General features: G+C 31.0%; 4 protein-coding genes across 8 annotated transcripts in view; 2 read left to right on the forward strand and 2 right to left on the reverse strand.

Annotated features, from left to right (window-relative positions):
• Positions 3,452-6,323, reverse strand: LOC109341169 (G2/mitotic-specific cyclin S13-7-like). 2 transcript variants are annotated; one of them, XM_019579017.1, is made up of 9 exons: positions 6,176-6,323; positions 5,641-5,752; positions 5,489-5,540; positions 5,165-5,380; positions 4,710-4,835; positions 4,208-4,618; positions 3,928-4,109; positions 3,649-3,805; positions 3,452-3,611 (listed from the first exon to the last, which is right to left on the reverse strand). In XM_019579017.1, the coding sequence occupies exons 1-8, from the start codon at positions 6,231-6,233 to the stop codon at positions 3,649-3,651; spliced, it is 1,314 nt and encodes a 437-aa protein (XP_019434562.1). In that variant the 5' UTR covers positions 6,234-6,323; the 3' UTR covers positions 3,452-3,611. The 2 variants fall into 2 exon arrangements, with proteins under 2 accessions (XP_019434562.1, XP_019434553.1); XM_019579008.1 differs by having other exon boundaries at positions 3,452-3,805.
• On the forward strand, positions 9,095-11,975 carry LOC109341230 (blue copper protein-like). The gene is made up of 3 exons (XM_019579087.1): positions 9,095-9,427; positions 11,133-11,680; positions 11,830-11,975. Exons 1-2 carry the CDS (start codon positions 9,232-9,234, stop codon positions 11,654-11,656), a joined length of 720 nt encoding a protein of 239 aa, XP_019434632.1. The 5' UTR covers positions 9,095-9,231; the 3' UTR covers positions 11,657-11,680; positions 11,830-11,975.
• Positions 13,058-16,151, forward strand: LOC109341237. 2 transcript variants are annotated; one of them, XM_019579101.1, is made up of 6 exons: positions 13,058-13,188; positions 14,793-14,849; positions 14,940-15,009; positions 15,224-15,264; positions 15,546-15,605; positions 15,930-16,151. In XM_019579101.1, exons 1-6 carry the CDS (start codon positions 13,123-13,125, stop codon positions 15,981-15,983), a joined length of 348 nt encoding a protein of 115 aa, XP_019434646.1. In that variant the 5' UTR covers positions 13,058-13,122; the 3' UTR covers positions 15,984-16,151. The 2 variants fall into 2 exon arrangements, with proteins under 2 accessions (XP_019434646.1, XP_019434639.1); XM_019579094.1 differs by having other exon boundaries at positions 13,071-13,188; positions 14,793-14,852.
• Positions 16,599-19,665, reverse strand: part of LOC109341261 (F-box protein At2g32560-like) — a 5,447-nt gene continuing 2,380 nt past the window's right edge. The window contains exons 2-7 of one of the 3 annotated variants that reach the window (XM_019579127.1): positions 19,262-19,665; positions 19,035-19,114; positions 18,610-18,788; positions 18,255-18,329; positions 16,900-17,083; positions 16,599-16,850 (exon numbers count right to left, since the gene is read on the reverse strand). In XM_019579127.1, the coding sequence (XP_019434672.1) occupies positions 16,902-17,083; positions 18,255-18,329; positions 18,610-18,788; positions 19,035-19,114; positions 19,262-19,665 (920 nt within the window). In that variant the 3' untranslated portion in view covers positions 16,599-16,850; positions 16,900-16,901. Of the gene's footprint in view, positions 17,084-18,254; positions 18,330-18,609; positions 18,789-19,034; positions 19,115-19,261 lie in introns of all 3 variants that reach the window. The other 2 variants (XM_019579119.1, XM_019579135.1) reach the window with 2 other exon arrangements.

Genomic DNA, 19,665 nt, shown 5'->3' on the forward strand with positions numbered 1-19,665 from the left:
TCGAAGTCAAATAAGTTACAAGTTAACTCTGATTAATTATTTGCAAAAGGAACATGACACAATGTGGATCAGATGCATTTTCCCATCTACCCCTTAATTAGATTTGGGCAAGATCTACTTACAACAAATAAAATTCAAAGGCAAACGAAGTTACCAGTTACTTAAATCTATGATTAACCATTATCTGCAAAATGGAAGCAAATTGAACAATCTGGATCACATGCTAATTATTCAAAATATAAACTTCAGATCACTAGACACTAAAAAATGCAGAAAAACTTGTACATCAGGGTAGTACTAGAATATAACAAAATTGTCTCTCTTTTTTATGAAATTTCGTTTTGATCAAGGGTTTTAGCTTAATGAATTGAACAGGTTAACAAACAAAAATCCAAAATGAAAAATGATCTAAGAAAAGAAGAATACAATGTGGAATCAGTGTTCTAAATTACATTATTCAACCGCAATTGTGATCGCAATATAATATTTTTTATGTAACATAATCGTGTAATCCTGAACACGATTGCGGAAGCTATCTATGACATTTATCTGTAATTACAGTAAATGCAACGTAATCGTAATCACAATTTAAAATTGGTGGGAATAAAGTAGAGACATGAGAGAAGAAGTACCTGAGGTAGATGAGTGATTCAGATCAAAGTCAATAGAACAGGACTAAGCAAAAGAAGGGTTTTATATGAAAAAACATAAACATAGGAATTTGGAAGGTACAAATGTATCAAGGGTCAAAATTTTGCCACGAGATACATGAGCAGTGGTAGCCGTTGATTGAGATTTGAATTAGTTTATTACACGAGGCGCGTCGAGTCATAATACTAGGAAAGTACACTGACAGGTGAGAATAAACATGACCCACTCTAATCCATTTGGATTGGTCATGTCATAATTGTACAGTGGATTTAATCGAGAGGAGAGTCGGATAAAAGATAAGTATTATACAATTTAATCCGATCCATGCTCATTTATAACTTTCTTTTATACATGTTTGTTATCGGTTTATCATTCAACATTTATTTTCAATTATTATTGATTCTACAATAAAATTAATACAAATAATTGACAAATAATATACTGATTACGTATAAATCTTTTAACTTTCAGTTTATAAATATTATATTCATTAACTTTAACGCAATAACCTATATTCTAATATACTTGTATATTTTTATCAATATTTTTCAATTGTTTTTTTTGTATTTATTTAGGAGACTCTATATAAATAATTTATTGCCACATTGTATAAATCAATTCATTTTCTATTTTTTATCATATACTAATACTAATGTGACGATAGACACTTCGTGAGTGTCTGTTGCCCCATATTTTTTATTTTTGATATAAAAAATTTAAGTTTTATATATTTTATTTTGGTGAATCAGAATATATTTTTTAAATCTAATTTTTATATGGTGTAATTTATATTATACTTCTTTATCTTATTTTAATTATCAAAGTAAGGTGAAGAGGTGATCAATATGTTGGTGGTGGTTACATATAATAATATATTTTTTAAAGAAATTAAAAACGGTTAAGTGTAAAATAGGAAAGAGAAAATTATACCATGGTGATAGTTATTGTAGAAGAATATAAAAAACTGAAACATGATTATATGATTTTTGTTGTGAAAATAAAAATATGTGAATGACAAAATAGAGAAATACAAATTACACAATGATAGATGATTATTTTGAGTTTCCCTTTATTAAATAGTATAGATATAAATCATTCGCAAAATATATACATATGTGTCAGTTTATATCTCCAATTATATATTTATACTAATAAATAATTTTAAGAATATTTTATCTAGAGGAGAATTACATTATATTTAATCCCATTTAAGAAAAAAATTCATGTTGATAAATGTAGAAAAGCATATCCATATTACTAATAATCATGTTGATAAATATCTCATTTCTTTCCTGATGTCTAATTGTATTTTTAATAAATTTCATTTTAGGAATGAAATACTAGTCAAAGGCCTTCTATGATACTTAAAAAAGATTCCACAAAACCATATTGCATTTGGTATATGTGATTAATGTGAGGCAAAATTGTTATATTTATATTTTTAAGGTGATTTTTTATTTTCTAGTGGATCTAACTTTTTTAAAATAGGTATTTTAATAATGGATATATTTGAATATTCAATGGATATCTAATTCATTAAAAATAAAAATAAAAACTAATTCCCTAAAAACAATGGGAGGAAAATGATTAAAGCAACCGATGAGTGTAATAAGTAGAAATTAATAAAAAACTAATTATGACCATGTGGTTTTAAAAAAAAAGTAATATTAAAAAAAATTCTGTGATTTTAATTGCAATCTAAAAATCATATTCAATACATTAAAATAAATTAATTAATCACTTAAAATTCATTCATTAAGTTTAAATACAGACAAATTAAATAATTTTAAGTACGATTTAATAGTTTTTATATGACATCCATCCATTAAGATGATGATATAAATATATCCCACCCTTCTATTGTCACTTAACATTCCTATAAACAAATAGTATGTTTATCTAATGGTGTAATAGTTCAATTCTTATAGGGCAGTCACGCACCCTGAAATCGATTAGAATAATAGGCACTAGGTATGATTTTCCTAATTCTTTCTATTTGGAGGATTCTTAATTTATTTATATATACCCACCCATACATACATCACTAGTAATAACTTCATTTTCTAATTATCACAATAAACCCCATGTTTTTTCAAACACCTAAATCTTTTCTTCTTCACTAAAACAAATATAAGAATGCAAATGAATGTGTAAATAGCATTGGGCTATATATTGTATATTGACAACATTGCACTACAAAACACGTGCAATTAGCAATGAGAGTGATTATGAAACTTGCCTACAAAATTGGTTATGGGAAAAGCTTCTCTCAGAGAAAATTGTTGTGGATTTTCATTAAAACTTCTCATGTATTGGAAGCAAAGAGAGATGAAGGATCGTGAATTTTCAACATTCCACTATCTGAGAATTCTCAACATTCATTCTCCAGTCTGAGGGGCTATTGTAGATATTGAAGACGTAAGGCCCAAGTTGAGGCCTACATCATAACTTGCCTATCCCCTAGAAGCCTGTATTCGAACCCCTAATGATCATTAAGGGTTGGGTTGGTTTTTTTAACCATTGCTTGATATGCAAGCTATCTTTTCTTGTATGATCATTAGGAAAGATATGCAACCATTTGTAACTGTTTTCATTAGTGTATGATCATTAGGAAATGCAACTTCGGGTTTGCTAATTCAATAGGATTTCTAAATGTATTCTTTCATGAATCGTTTTATGTACGGTGGATAATGCAATAATGACAATATATAAAACTCATACACATTTTTTCTCTTTGTTAAGAGCAATACCATGTATTAATTATCATTGCATAGATATCATTAGCACCATGATTCATTACATCAAAACCTTTTTGCAGCAAACATCCGATCAACCTCTTATTTACAAACTGAGAACTCAATCCAGGTTTGATCTCACACACTTTAAAAAAAATGACAAACCCATCAAGAAAATGGAGCTAAGTAATAGATCATATCAGCAATGATCTTCTCCAAACAAAAACCACCCAAGATGTCATAATAGACTAATAGAATCTGCTCAAGACTGTGGTGGTGGTGATGATGATAACAAGTTTTTTGCTGGATTAACAAGAGCAACAGCGCCACGCTCCGAGTTACTGAATTTCTTGTACACAGCCCTAAGCTTGCTTTCTGGAGCAGCAGAATGAAAATTGACCATGATTTTGGAACAATCCCTACACCATAGAAAAAATTAAAAGGGTCAGTTAATAATAAATGACTAATCACTCTAATTGCATATCCAAAAATAACACATTTGTTGACCCTTGCTTAAGAAAAAGAAAAAAATGTAAATCACCTTAGTTGTTCCTCACAATAGCCAGTGTAGTGTTTCAGAGTCTCAGTCCAATAAGGGCTCCTTCCAAGGGTACATCTTGCAGCATACACAGCAGAAGCAGCAATCAAAGAAGGACAGTAGTTGATCATAGCAGAGTAATCCATCAAACTAAGCTCAGCAAGGAAAAACACCATGTTCTCTATCTACATTGACAGAAATACCACAAATTTGTTTAGAACATTACACACCATAGAAGAAATTATACTACATTTTATAACAACAAGCTGTATAAAAGAATTACCTCTTTATCAGAGGGAGTAGAGGCTTTGATATATCGAATCAGGAAAACATAAGGTGTAGGAACAGTTAGATACCATTCAAGCTTACTCAAGATTGTTTTCTCCATAATCAGAATGTGTTCTCTAACATATGCATTATCAGCTATGTATACAAAGTCATTAACCTCTGGTGCCCATATCTCCTCATATTTGCATGCTATCAGCATTGAACTGATACCAACTAATTGAAGTTCCCTTCTAGGTACAGCCTTCATCGATAGGAATCGGTCTATGATATTCAGTGTTAAATAGAGAGTCTCTGGCATGAGTTCGAATTTTCGATGCACTTCTATCAACCAATCAACCAGGATTGATCGCATCTTCATGTTGATGTCTGGCTGTGAAGGCATGTAATCGTGCACACGACCGTCATCCTACGATATGTATATATTAGAGAATTAGAGATTAACAAAGAAGAGTAAGATATGGATATAATCAGAAAAACCCATGTAGAAGATTCATTACCTCAGTTAGCTTGTAGAACATGTAAATGTCATCAAGGTACTCCACTGCTTCCAATTCATTGGCAATGTCAGCAACATCAATGTCCTCTACCAAATCCTTTGGCTTGTGAGTAAGTCCACAAGCAGCCTGAAGTTCAGAAATTTTATCATCATCAATAACATAGCTAGAAGGAAAATTTTATGTGGATAGTGTAGTAGGTCTCGCGTAACTTCTTCGAAATTACAAGATTAGTGTAACTTTAATGGAAATCTATCACGTATGCTATCCATGATTTAAGGGTAGTCGTGGACCAGGAATGTCTCGGGGAAGTCGTGCTTCCCAAGTTCCAGATTTTTTAAAGTCGTGTTCCTTATTACCATAACATAAGGAATAATTTGTTGTATTTATCTAAATGTGTGAAGTAATACAATCAATAACATCACTTATGCATTACCCTCTATAGAAATAGAAATTACCTTGCTTCTAGCTGATAGGACTGAACTAAAGGCCTTGCTATTCTTTCCCCTAACAGCAACCCTCTCTATTTCCTTTCTTCCTCCTTTAACAGTTTGCTTCTCTTTTTCTTCCTCTTCATCATCAGAGCTGATGATAATAACCTCAGCTTCTGTTGGCTTTTTAGCTTGTTCTACCTTTGTGGCAGCAACAAAATTTCCCACATCAGTGCTTGGCTTCTGGAAAAGAAAAAAAATAATCAGTCCAAAAAATGTGATAAAATTTTAGGAAACTAATAAGGCTCATTCCTTTGGAAAATTAGAGGTCAAAATGTGAAAAAAGAAAACCTTGTTTTTCTCTGTTGCTTGGGCATTAGGCAACAATTGAGCACCAAGGTTCCTGACAGAAAATCAAATAAAAATGTAAGTATAAAATAAAAAGAGAAGTGTTTAGATTTGTGAAGAAAAGAAGAAAAAAAACAGCAAGATTATTTCAGCACCTTGTGATGCGCTTAGGGACATTAGGAATAGGGTCTGATTGCTTAACAACAAGGTTACCAATGTCCTTAAGTACCCTCCTATTTCTTCCTTCATTCTTTTGTTTATTCTCACCTAACAATAACAGAGATTTTTCAGAAAAAATTGTAATAACATGACAAAAATTAGGATCAATAATAAAGTCTAAATCTCCGGAAGTGGGGTCGGCTACATCATGTTCATTGACAAAACATTGCAAAAAAAACATTTTTACAATAAAATTATTAACAAGAATAATTTATCAGAAAAGGCTAATAGTAAGAAACTACTGTGATCACAAGATTTCAACAAATTCGAAATTTAAAAGGGGATTAACTTTTAGGCGGATATAAGTAATCAGAACCTATAGAAATGAATGATAATTTGAGGATTTAATCATGTACGCAACAAAACCCAAAGTGGGTATCCATTAAATCACAAAAAGTTGAATAATTTGATCAGATAAACGAATCTAATTTGATTCAGATTCATCCCAAGAAAATCAGAATAAGTTGATACCTTTAGGTTGTTGTTGTTGTGGTTGAGCAAGAACATTAGAATCAAGTAAAGAAGCCATAAGTGATTTTTGTTCTTGTTGAAACTAAGATGAAGAAGTGGTGAAAACAACAGAGACAAAAAACAAACGGTAACGATTGGTTATGTTGGTCAATTTCATTCAATTCTCAAATCAGTGAATGCAACGTTTTGAGTTCTTCTTTGATAATCTTTGTTGTGTTTTATATCAGTGATAACTTCCAACGGTCGATTTTTTCTTTAATCCTTACCCTTTATTCGTTTGGACATATCCAACGGCTGCGATGTCTTTTATTTCATTCCTTATTCGCACCTTTTTATAGCCGTTACTCTCACCCAACGCTCCTATTCTGTGTTGCATTTTTTCTCCTTTTTATATTCAATGTAATATTTGTGCACTTTCACTAACATTGTAATATAAGTCAAATATATTATTTATCTTTATTTCAATTATATTTCTTATAAATCAATGATAATTAAAAATAAATAATATAGTGACAGTATAAAAAATTTCACATTGTTCATCCATACATCATTTTATGTTTATATACTTATCTTTCTTGGATAGACAATCCAATTATTTCTTAAATAAATTTAATATCATAAATTAATACTTTAATGAATAAAACTTATAAAATAACAATCAAACTTTCATCTTATTATATGAGTTGACTACATATATTAAACAACGTCATAATGTTTTATCGTAAATCATGCTTATTGACAAAGTATTGATCTTTAGGTTTTACAAAACTCGTTTTAAAAAATTCAAGAATGTAATATTTATGTACTCACATTACAAAGATTTATATACAATTAACATATTATTCACTATTCATTTGTATTACTTTTATTTAAAAATTAATAATGATAGAATATACAAATCAATGTATCATTATTATTTTTTTGTTACAAAATGCATCAACAATTATAAAGAAATATTGTTTAAATCACTCTTATAATGTAGTGTAACGAACCAAAAATAATAAAGATACATTGATTTGTATATTATTTAGACTTGTCTACACAATATATCATGTTTTGTTTAACTTAATTGCATTTATCACATTTTTTGTTTAAAAATTACACGTATTTCTTATACAGGAGTGGTCAGTGTAATGAAAGTACAAAACTATGAGAGGTTTGTATAAGTTTAGAAAAGTGAGGGGTGGTTTGTGTAATTTCACTAAAACTCAGGGAGTGTCAGTGTAATTTACTCTAAAAATAAAGTTACAAAACTTGGTTATAATGTAATCTAAAAATTTACCTTTGAAAGTTGTTTAAAAAGGTTATACCTGGACCTATGATATATATGTCCATGTAAAATTTGAAAGCAAAGATATTTCATAGCTCTGAGCACATGTAAAGTTTGAATAATGGATATAAGATTGATGGGTCCGAATAAAGCCATATTAATTTCATAATAGCTGGATAAATGCTTTTTCCAAGACATTCATGTGGCCATTGATAATGAGTTGAAGTTTCAAGGTGCCCAATATAAGCATAGTATTCTGTATGGCATATTTCTTGGTTCATATATTATGTAATAATAAACTTCATAAAAGATATAACCGCATGTTGATGTTGCTCTCCGTTGATACCAACAACACATGATAGATATTATATGTTTTATGATGATGATGTGTTCCATTAATTGAACTATGTGGTCATGGGAGTAGTTTAGTGGCTCAGGAAACGGGTAAGGAATATGATATTTTATGGGGTTTTTTCCATATTTTATTATAAGCCTTTTTTAGGTATAACTCTCGTGATAAGATGTGGGGTTTTTTCCATATTTTATTATAAGCCTTTTTTTATGGGGTCGTATCAGCCTGTTTTCAATAGAACTGTATCAGTCATATCGGGCAATTTTATTTAAAATTAATTTTTTAATGAAAATAAAATTATATATTGGTTTTTATTGATTTTTCAACATTAATGATAATATATTAGATATGTATATCTAATACGCCGGTATGCGATTTAATTAGTGAATAATCAGTTCAACCACTATACCACTATATTAGTATCCTAACCGATTTTATAATCGTTATAGTGTTAATAACATTGATAAGATGTATAAAAAAAAGAATTATCATAAGAAAATAGGATAAAATATATCACAATAGAAAATGATTACTATGAGTCATTAAATTTTATTTTTTATATATAACTCTAATTTATTGTTTTCATAATTTTCATAAAAAAAACATGAGAGACTCCATTTCTGAATAATCTAAAACCATGTTACAAGAAAAGCATATCCTTATTACTATACATCCAAAATGAAAATGAGACATGTACTTAGACCTACCGCTTTGGCCTCTTCGACGTGTTAACTTTATTTTTGGCTATTTTGTGTTTGGGTTTAAGTATCTTATGAAATGGTAATTGTATATTAAATATTAAAGTTGTTAATTGATTTCAGTTTATTAGTTGTAATATTGATTTCGTTAAACGATTAAGAGTTTAATTAATTGATTAACTAGTTATTTATTAGTCAGATATTATAATATATAAATGGTGATTCGCTTATTTCTTGTAACTCAATTCTATATGAAAAGTTTTTATTTTCTCATTTATGATTTTCTCTCATACTTTTTGATTCATCAAGAAGCTTTATTTTCATGGATTTTTTCATTCATTCATTCTTGCTTTATCAAGATTCATGCATGGCTCTACCATAAGGAAATATTTTCATATAGCACTTAATAACATGATTGTTCAGTTACAACTAGAAGTATGATATGTCCCTTTTGGAACTTGTGAAACTTGTTCTTTTTCTTTATTAGTTGGACAAAATGTAAAGGCAACAACAACAACAACAGTGTTTTTGTGACAACATTAATTATTGAGATGATCATGGAAAAGTGACTATTTTAGTAATTCACTGCAAAACCAGGGCTTCATACAAAATCATACCATAGCTGGCAGCATAAGAATAAGAAGAATAACACATTCTCATTCCTTTAAATCAGTCATAAACACCAACTTTACTTATGCTAGGTTCCTAAGCTACACATTCATAAATCTCAAGAATAATGGAACATAGAAGAAGCTCTTATGATTTTCTGTTCTCAGGTTTCATCATCCTCTTATGTTTCTTTGGATCTGTTGAAAGTTACAAGAATTATACAGTTGGAGACTCTTTTGGTTGGTTTGACAGTACTATGAAACCTGATATCAATTACCAGAAGTGGGTTGCTAATAAAGACTTCAGCTTGGGAGATTTTCTCAGTAAGTAGATTCTTCATGAATCATGATATTTTTCTGCTTATAATTCTTATGTTTTTGTTAATGCTGTGTTTGAAAGCAGTATTTGATCATTAATCTTTGAGGATATATATACATAACAAGCTCATATGGCATGAATTTTCTAGTTTCAGTTCTTTTATGTGATCTACAATCTGTATTAATCTGTTTTTACATAGACTAAAAAGTTCACACTAATTTAATAAATTATAATTAGTTTGACCAAAGTATTATATATATATGATAGGGAAGAAAGGTAAATTTAATGATATTTCTCAGTACTCATCTTGTAATTTTTCTGTATTTTTTATAATTTGCTTTATTTATAAGCACATACAAGGATCTACTTTCCCTTCACAACTTGTCTTTATTTTGTCCTTTGCATATTTGTGATATGATTAGGACTTAAGAGTAACAAAAGCAGTATTCTACATTTTTCATTAAAGTTTTAATTCTGGAAAATGTGGTTGCTTATGTCTGAAAGTGGCATCATTTATATTGGCTAAAACTTCCTAAATAACTATTAGTATCACCTAAGTTTGTGTGCTTCATTTGATAAATGCTATGGCATATATGTTATATGTTAATGTTACTCAAATAAATAAATAAATAAAACTATGCTTAAAGTGGAAGCACTAAGAAAAGGGAGTGTATTATTCTTCTTGGTATTTTTATGGAGTGTGTGTCATACTACCCCAACTTACAATATTAAGATGAATAATATATTAACTATATATATTTATAATTTTAATACATATTCGAAGGATGCATGATATATTGATTATATATATATATTTATAATTTCAATACATAGTTATTACACTCTTAATTGCTAAAAAATAAAATTTATGTTACCACTTTTCTCTTTTTTAGACAGATAGGAAAAAGAGTAAGAGAAAAACGTGATACCCAATATGAGAAGTGTTAGTACAATTTTGTATTATTCTTTTCTTTTGATACAAATATTCTCTTTTCATTTATTAACGATTGATTTACAAGTAATATATGTTACTTTCTTATAGTGTAAGAGAATTTGGTAAGAAGATATACCATGATTAAGTTAGCATGTCATAGAGTAAACTAATTCAGTTAGTAAGAAAAGAAAAAAAAAATTGAAGCAAAGAGTAGGAATAAATTTTCCCTTCATGGTCCTATTTAATATTTTGTACTTAGATGATGGTGTGTGGACATCTGCTGTCCCACAATAGTGTACCACTTAACGTGCCACTAATTGTGATTGATCAGAAAAATAATTAATTATTAAAACTTTAATTTAAATATATTTTTTCAACCAATAATAAGTTGTGGCACATGAAATGACACTCTTTGTGGGACAGCAGATGTGTTCCCGATGATGGTATGGTATGAGTATTTATGAATATCTTATTTCCACCTCCCAATAAACAATAACTATGCTTCAAATTTTGGTTGCACCTCCTTGCAAGCATTAATGCAATACCATCTTCCCTATCTTCACTCCATTATATGGATTCAAAACAATTTACCTACCTTACAATTTCAGCACATGATTTAATTTTTTTCGGTTTTATTCACACAATTTTTTTATAGGCAAATGTTAATATGTTAGTATTGTTATGTGTGATACTCGAACTTACAACTTCTTTCGCTTTATTTTTTAAACCTTTCACCCTAACTATCAGACCAACTTACGACTTTAGTATTCATGCAGTTTTCAACACAGACAACAACCACTCTATAGTACAAACATACAATTTTAGCACCTACAAACAATGTGACTATGATGATGCTCAAGACAAGGACACAGTACAATGGACAGCATCTGACCCATCCAATATTGAAACACATGATGTATCTGTAGCAGTTCCTTTAGTGAAAGAAGGAGTGACATACTTTTTTTCAAGTGACTATGATGGTGACCAATGCAAGAATGGACAACACTTCAAAATCAATGTTACTTATGGTCAAGGATTACCTAAGAGTCTCAAAGATTCATCAGATTCTCCATCTCCTATTACTAGTCCAGTTTCTGAGGGTGAAGAATCAGCACCAGACACAATTGTTCCTTCAAATTTCAGCCATCCAAAGGAAGATAAAGATAGTGATGATGATGAGAATGCTAGTGATGATAAAGCCAAAGAGAAATCTAGTTCTGTTTCAATGTTAATGCATGCACAAGTTCATAACAAATTTTATGGGTCTCTTATTTTGATAGGGCTAGTTTTCTTTTCTTAAAGGAGTTAAGAGTAAAGATATCACGTGCCCATTCATGTCTCGCACAAATGAAAAAGTATTACTTAATTAAAAAAACATAAATTAATATTTTTATATTATTTGGAGGATACTGATTAACTAAAGATATAGGGATATGATGATTTTGGGACAGAAGATTCCGTTCCGGTTAAGAGACTTGATTTATTTTCTGTTGTTTTTGTCATAAATGTTATTTTTTCCCTTTTGTTTTATTGGGTGGAGGAAGGTTGGGAGGTTGAATTGTGAGATAGGATATACTATTTAGTATTGTATAAATAAAAGTTATTTGATTACATTCAAATCTTTTTTCTTGCAACTTGGGTTTCAAGTCATGCACTTGGGGCTCTGTTTAGCCTTTACCTTCAAATTTGCATCACAAGTTAGCTAATTGAATTGATAAGCTAGTTTATATGTATAAAATAAGCTTCTAGCTCATAAAACATAAGTTATCTGAAATATGAGTTTATAAACTATAAATAAGTTCATTTATCTAACCTTTTGATATCAACATTTTGCCTCCTCTTATTTCTATGGTTGATGACCAAACTTCAATTGTGATTAAAATGAGATGCTTCAATTTACATATGGGAGGTGGTAGTAATAAGTTATGTAAAATTTGAGTCCAGTTTCCTTCAAATTTGCAATTTCTCATCCAATCTTTGATACCATGGCAGCTCCTCAAGTTGTTTGGAATCTCCATTGCAAGATATGATTGTGTTGAAACCACACATCAACGTTGATCATTGTTGGCATGAGATTGAGTATACAACCATCAACCTAAACAGACAAACAAAATCTACACCTTGAAATTATTTGAAGAATTAAATTTGTTCTTAATAGTATTCGAGGTTTTTTTGTAGTACTACTAAGCATATCCTCTTAGGTTTTTAGTTAAGGAATCAATATTTTTTTAAGGTTTGCGGCGATGTACTATAGTAAAATAAATTAAAAATTATTACTCTCTTTATTCCTTATACTTTCTTGTTTAGGTTTTTTTAAAATTATTGGTGTTATACAATTTTAATCTTTGTTCATTTTTTTTTTCCAATTTTGTCACTATTCAATAATTATATTTGTAATGATTATTTTTTTCTAAAATAAACAAGGATGTTTCAGTTAAAATATAATATACTTTAATAATTTATCAATTTGTGTCCATCAACCTTACATAAGGAAAGATATCAAATGGAGGAAGTATATTCATTTATATAAATTTTTATAGATTAAAATCAAGCAAAATAATGCACGATTTGGTTATATTTTTAATTCTTAAACTTAAAAATTGTTCAAATCATTAAAAAATATCTAACAAGATATTGATATAGTGATATAAAATTTTTGTTGTTATATTTTAAAGTCGAGAATTCGATTCTCGATAACTAAGTAGGTATATATTAAAAACAAAGAAGCAGTGGCAGTAGCAAAGCAATCAGTGAAGAGTAGCTAAAATGGATGAATCTGAATTTCAACGTCTTCTCCATCTCTTCCCCGTTGTTCGTTCTCCCCATTACTGTGTATGTAACTCTCTCTCTCTCTATATATATATATATGTGTGTGTGTGTGCTTGGTTAGGGTTTGAAATCTATGGTTGTGTTTCATTTTTACTTTTTAATCTCTATTACTCATCAAGCATCACTAATCTCGCTTACCCGTGTGTCAAAGTTTTGATTTTTCGGATACCCATTTTGTGATTTTTGTGTGCCCCTTTTCTCTTCATAGAACAATACCCTTTTCCATTGGATGGATCCAAATTTAATGTGTTCTCTGAACTCATGTGAAAATCTGCGGTGGATTATGGATGCCACAGAAAATGTTGGATGGCATGGCATTACCACAAAAAGTAATAGTCTAGTTTGAGATTTGAAGAGGGTCCAAACTTGTGGATTTCTTAAGTGAGGATATGTTGCTACTTTCTAGTGGTGAAGTGAAGTGGTGGCTAAATTTTTAGTGTGATTGTGTGTTTAGTTTTGGAAGAGAACATAGAGAAAGGGAAGATTTGGTGTGACCTTCTCCCTCTATAATTTCTTCAATTCATTGTTAAAAGTGATAAACTAAACATTGCTCTTGTCTCCCTTTCACTGCAAAATCAAACTCACAAACACACCCTTAACGAAATAGTGTATTCAGTTTCAACTCAGCATTCAAGTTAGACCATGTGGAGTTTAGATAAGTTGATATTATTGATGGATTTAATTTCTGCTAATTGAATGCCTAGAAACACTAGGCATGATAGAATTAGGAATGAATGGATTTAGAGAAAATTGAGGTAGCATCTATTGTAGGAAAATGGGAGAATCACATTCACACTTTAGGTGTTTTGAAGTTTGGTCATGTGTGAAGACCTATAGACACCTTAGCAAGGAGAGTAGATCATATGGAGGGGAACAAGGATCATCTGATGTACCAAGCCAGGTCCAGTACCAATGAAAACATATCATGTTAATTAAAAAATTAAACAATCATTATTTATTTTTTCCTGTTTTTGCTTCAACGTCATTGGTGCGTGACATGCTTTGGGACAACATATCTTTGTTCATATGGAGGATAACTCAATTGCTAGAGGAAGACAAGAGAGCTATAGGTGAAACTATTAAAAAGGACTTAGAGGTTGATGGTTTGTCTATGGACGATTTAGGATAGATCCTCCACATATGTCTAATCCACCTAAGACGTGATTCTACCATCTTTTTTACAATATCAGCTTTCCAACTTTCTCTCTAATGTATTCATTCGTAATCCTATCTTATCTATTGTGTCCACTCATCCAATGCAACATTTTCATCTCCGCTGACAGCTACATTAAGTTTGTTAATTTCCCGTTAGAGAATGATTGGAATAATTTCCCATGTCTTGTCCATTTGCATGTGTAATATATGAGATATTGGCATTTTAAAGGAATCAATTACTTGGCTTTTTCTATTGATCTTAAAAGCTTTCACATAAGTGAAGGTTAAGCATATTATTTTATAAATTTGAAATACTGATTCCTGCAGTACACCCTGAAACTATATGATGCAAAATCCATAATTTGGATTTATCTTAAAATCCAAAATTTGCAAGATCCATTCTATATTTGAGAAAGCATTTGTGTACCAAATTGACATGTATTAAATTTCAGGTAGAACCAGCATCGTCATCATCTAGACAAATAGCTTCTGGGTCTGCACAAGATGAGGTAGTACCGTAGTAGTGCTTAAACATATGTATGTGCCTTTGTCATGCCTGCATATATATTTAATGCTAGGTAACAAACTTGTCGATGCAGGTAAAGGAATGGCACGATGCATGGGATGAAAGGGATAATGATTTTGAGAATCAAGGAATTAACCAACATGGTATCACCTATTACGTTATTAGTAGACAAATTTAATCTGTCCATCATCTTTGTAAAATTTTAATCAACTCTAGTTTTCTAGAGTTTATCGGAGTTCATGAGTAACATGGCAATGTTGTCAATTGATTTTATTAAAAATGATAACAATTTACTTAATTAAGTTTTTGAAATTTATGTTGTCCGTAACTGATTATGTGAGTTCTTTAAACCTGCAGATTCATTTTGGATGAAGCTATACTCAGAGGCTGCTGAGAAGGTATTCTGAAATTCATCTGTTTGTTTATGTATAGTGATGTTCGAAACCTACATGGTTGTCATTTGTATTCAATTCTAAAGGTTTCTATTCTCAAACCACGCCTTCAACCTAGTTTGATTTACATTCCCTAAGGAGAGATGGATGAAAGAGGGGTGCATTAGTTACTTATTATTTTCTTAATTGATACAAACCCAAATTTCATATCTTACCATATATTTAAATAATTATATTTTGTCTCATATGTTATGCTAACAACTAAGTTTGTTCTAATTTTCGAACAGGTGGGTGCAGAAGAAGCAGAGAGATTTTGCAAGGCATTCCAACAAATCCATAAGAAACTAGTATGTGTTAAATAGCAATGTTTTCATAGATAGATTTTGTAGTAGGTATTTTCTTGGCATGCATTTTTTTATGAAACAAAAAATCTACTTAGAAAATTATGCATCTAGAAAGTTATACATTTTTCAATACAATGCAGTTTTTTAGGGGTCTTCATTGAGTGATGTTTATTTGTTACTGCATAGACTTGAGAACATTATACATGTTTTGCACCAAATGTAGAAAATAATACATTTTGTCCATGAAAACTTAGTTTGCTTTGTTACTTGATAATGTTGTTTTTAATGAAAATTTCATTCTGGTTTTAATTTTTCCATTATATTCAGGTCTATGAAGAGTTAAGTTTAGATGCTGCCCAAAGTTTCATAAACCCATCCTAGATTTCAAAGAAGAATCACATGCATGCCTTCTTCTACTTGTCCTTGTGATTCAACAATCAACCATTGTAATTCATTTGTACTTTATTGGATATTTAGTAATTTAATTAACTATGACATTTCATGAATAAATTATCTATGATGGTATTATCAGAAACTAACATTCCTTTTGCCCTCCTTTTTTCTTCTTGTTCATTTGTTTAACCTTTTATGTTTCTGTTTTGCCTAAAAGCTTGAGTTGGGCATGAGAATAGTGATTGTATTAGAATGAAACTTATGTAAATGTATTATATTTTTGGAAGGTAATGTAGATTCTTTATCTAGAAATCACCAGAAGATAACATAATATGGGTCATGATAATCAACAAAAAGATCATGGATTAAGTTGCTTAGCCATAGCCCATATACAATAACGAAGAGACATCTTCTATCCCAAAAAGTGTATCATTTTATATACCACTACTTGTAATTGATCAGAAAATTACTTAATTATTACATTTTTAACTTCAATATATTTTTTCAACGAATATTTCGTTTGCCCATAAATTATGTCTAGCCTACATCTTATATCCCTTAGTACTGAAGCTGCATAGCAATATGTGATTTAAAAGACTACTAATTCTAGATTAGATAGATTCTATAAACTGTGGAATGGATATTCAACACCATTAATGTGTAAATGAGTAATCTACAATGATATAAATCACATGAATACACCTAAACTTTCCATTAAAAAAATTAGATAACAATAAAGGGGGTAAGTAAATATGATAGCCTCAAATATCATTAAGCTGAATAGGAATCCGATACTGCTATACCCCTTTCTATAATGTAGAACCTGCCAATGTTTTGGTTGATGAATTAAGAATACTAGTCTTGAGTCTTGACATAATGCTATCTTGAAAACTTGATTTGATGCAATTAGTCCAAGACTTCAGAAGGCCAAAGGTGTTTCCAAATGGAAATCTCATTCTCAATCTTTCTGATTCCTCCATAAAAGCCATCAGCCTCATTTCCTTCCTCCCTATGATCTTTCCTACTGATGCTTGTCCTTCTCCAACGCGAATCCGAAGTATACTGATTGAACTCTAGCACCACAGTGTCTGAAACCAACACATTCAGTGTCAAACAACTTTGTTTCAATCCTAATAAATCCCCTTTTAGAAATGGATATAAAGATACATATAATGAAAGAAGCAATGCCCTGACTCAAAAACATTAAGCATACTTCATTACCATAATTAGTAGTGATAACAGTTTTTGAATTGGAGCATTCATAGTTTTAATTTTGTCTGTGTAATACAAACCAAATTTCATATCTCAAAAAACCAATTGCAGCCAAAATAGCTAAGGCAATTGGCAAAATATTTATGGTAAAAGCTTTTGGTGGTTCAACTGCATGTCCACAACATCACAACAGAGGCCATTCAAAATAGACATCATCCCAAAAAAGAAATATAAGAGAGCATGAATTTTCAAGTGAAAGTAGTACAATAAGTCGAAATATAAAGCCATTTTGAAGAACTATAAAAAACTTGATAAAGTCCGCCGATCGGGCAAAAAAATCATCTTTTCATGGCCAGGAAGATGTAGAAACCTGATTCTATAGTGGTAAATGAAATGTCAGATCATATAGCTAAGGTTGTGAATATTTTGGTTACAAATTACCAGGATCAGAAAAATGGAAATAGGCTTTACAAGCTTATCGCCACTACGGTATCCCCACGTTGCGAAAAGATAACAGAACCTAAGAGTGATAGAATTCTTTTAACATAGTTGGTCATAAATGTATCCACTGAGACATCAGTTATAAACATGTTGGTGGAATTATGACATGCTGACCATGATATGTCTAGGGGACCAATCCTATACAATAACAGGTGGTCCATGTTTTGATATACTCCTATTGGACTAAGGAAAGGGACCTTGCTCAAGTTATGGTTTGGTCTGTCAAAGTAATAATTGTAAGTAACAAAACTAAATGTTAAATCCATAAAACAGTAGAGTTTAAACTTTACTTGGTTCCTCTGTCTTCCAAATTCCTAATCATTATCTTTATTCTCTTATCACTTTTTTGCATCTTTATACACTATATTCTGTTGAAACTTGAAACTAAGAAAACAGAACTTATTTAAATCCTATAGTCATTCTTTCAACCATTCTCTAAACCATTTCCTTCTATTCATCCACTTGACACTCATAGAAAAAACTATAGCCTAGACAAAATAATGAACGATAATCACATTCACCTAAAAGATAAATCCATTAACTCACCACTACTTTTGCAGAGGCAGTAATTTTCATTCCCATCGCATGACTCCAAGTGACCTACAACGCCGTACCACCAACCTGCCGCAATGGGGCATACCGGCAAGAATATCAATATGAAGCAAAATTATTTTCTACAATCACAATCTTATCCACAAGAAGGGTAGATGTAAATGGAATTACAAAATTCAGAGGAAAAATAAGAGATTTAGATGTCATGTGGTTTGTACAGATCCTAGCTTTTTCTATTCTGCTTATATCCAATCTTTGTTAGAATAAATCTTTAATGATATGATGCCCAACCTTTTACTGGCTGAAGTAATTAGCAAAAGTAGACTATTATGTTGAGTAAAGAACAAACCATAAGGGAATTCTTTATTTCTCCTCCACTGAATCTCGATGTGATCGCTGGGACGCAAATCATTTAGACAGTCAGAGATATGAAGATCGTGCGGAGGAGTATCAACAGGTGGTGCTCTTAGCCTTTCCCATGGGATGCCATGTTCTATTGAAACTGCCCTTCTTCCATGTGGTGGATACCTATAATAGACAATGAATCAATAACATAGATGTAAATTCCTTATGCCGTTGTTTGATCCATGTAGCCGACCCCACCTAGTGAAACTAAGGCTAGGTTGTTATTGTACATATGTAAATTCCTTGTGGAAACACTTCAGAATAAAATAAAATTGGGAGAATGTTTTTTCAAGTCAGATGCGAAACATACATACAGACTGTCGGAATTTATGCTGATAAGCTATGATGAACAAGAATCTGTCCAATTACCTGGCTTGGAAGGTGTCAGTGTGTGGATCATAACTAAGCTCGGCATCATAGCATGACAACATAAACCCAACATGGCCATTCTGCATCACCAACAGCAAAAATGTAACTAGTGTGAAAACACAATCATCTTCTAAATACCATTCAAAACTAACTTGTTTTACTTTCCACTGAATCATGTTATATAGAAGTTTTCAAAAGAAAAAACACAAGGCGGGTTTCATAGATACCTCACGGTTATAGACCTGAGCAGGAAACCAGAAGTTGCCACTCTCAAGAGCAAGATACCAAGCCATGACCGAGTCATTAGGCAAAGAACTAAACTGCTTGATGCTATTATTTGCATCAACCTTTACTCTCATCCATGAAAAAGGCCAAGAAAAAGATACAAGCCTCATAAAGTTCCTTTGCTTGCCATGTCTAGCACTACCAACACTCCTCTTTGAAGCAACATGCCATTTCCATTCCCTAAAAGCAACTGGACCAATAACTCTACCCCATTTCTGTTTCATGTGCCTCTCCCAAAGGTAATCACTCACACACCTCTCCCTCAAGGAACGGCAAACACCAGCCATTTGACATAGTGAATCCGGAGGGAGCCTCTCGAGAATGCATTCCAACACAAGCTCTGGCA

The sequence above is a fragment of the Lupinus angustifolius genome, chromosome LG02, assembly GCF_001865875.1.
Source record: "Lupinus angustifolius cultivar Tanjil chromosome LG02, LupAngTanjil_v1.0, whole genome shotgun sequence".
NCBI lineage: Eukaryota > Viridiplantae > Streptophyta > Magnoliopsida > Fabales > Fabaceae > Lupinus > Lupinus angustifolius.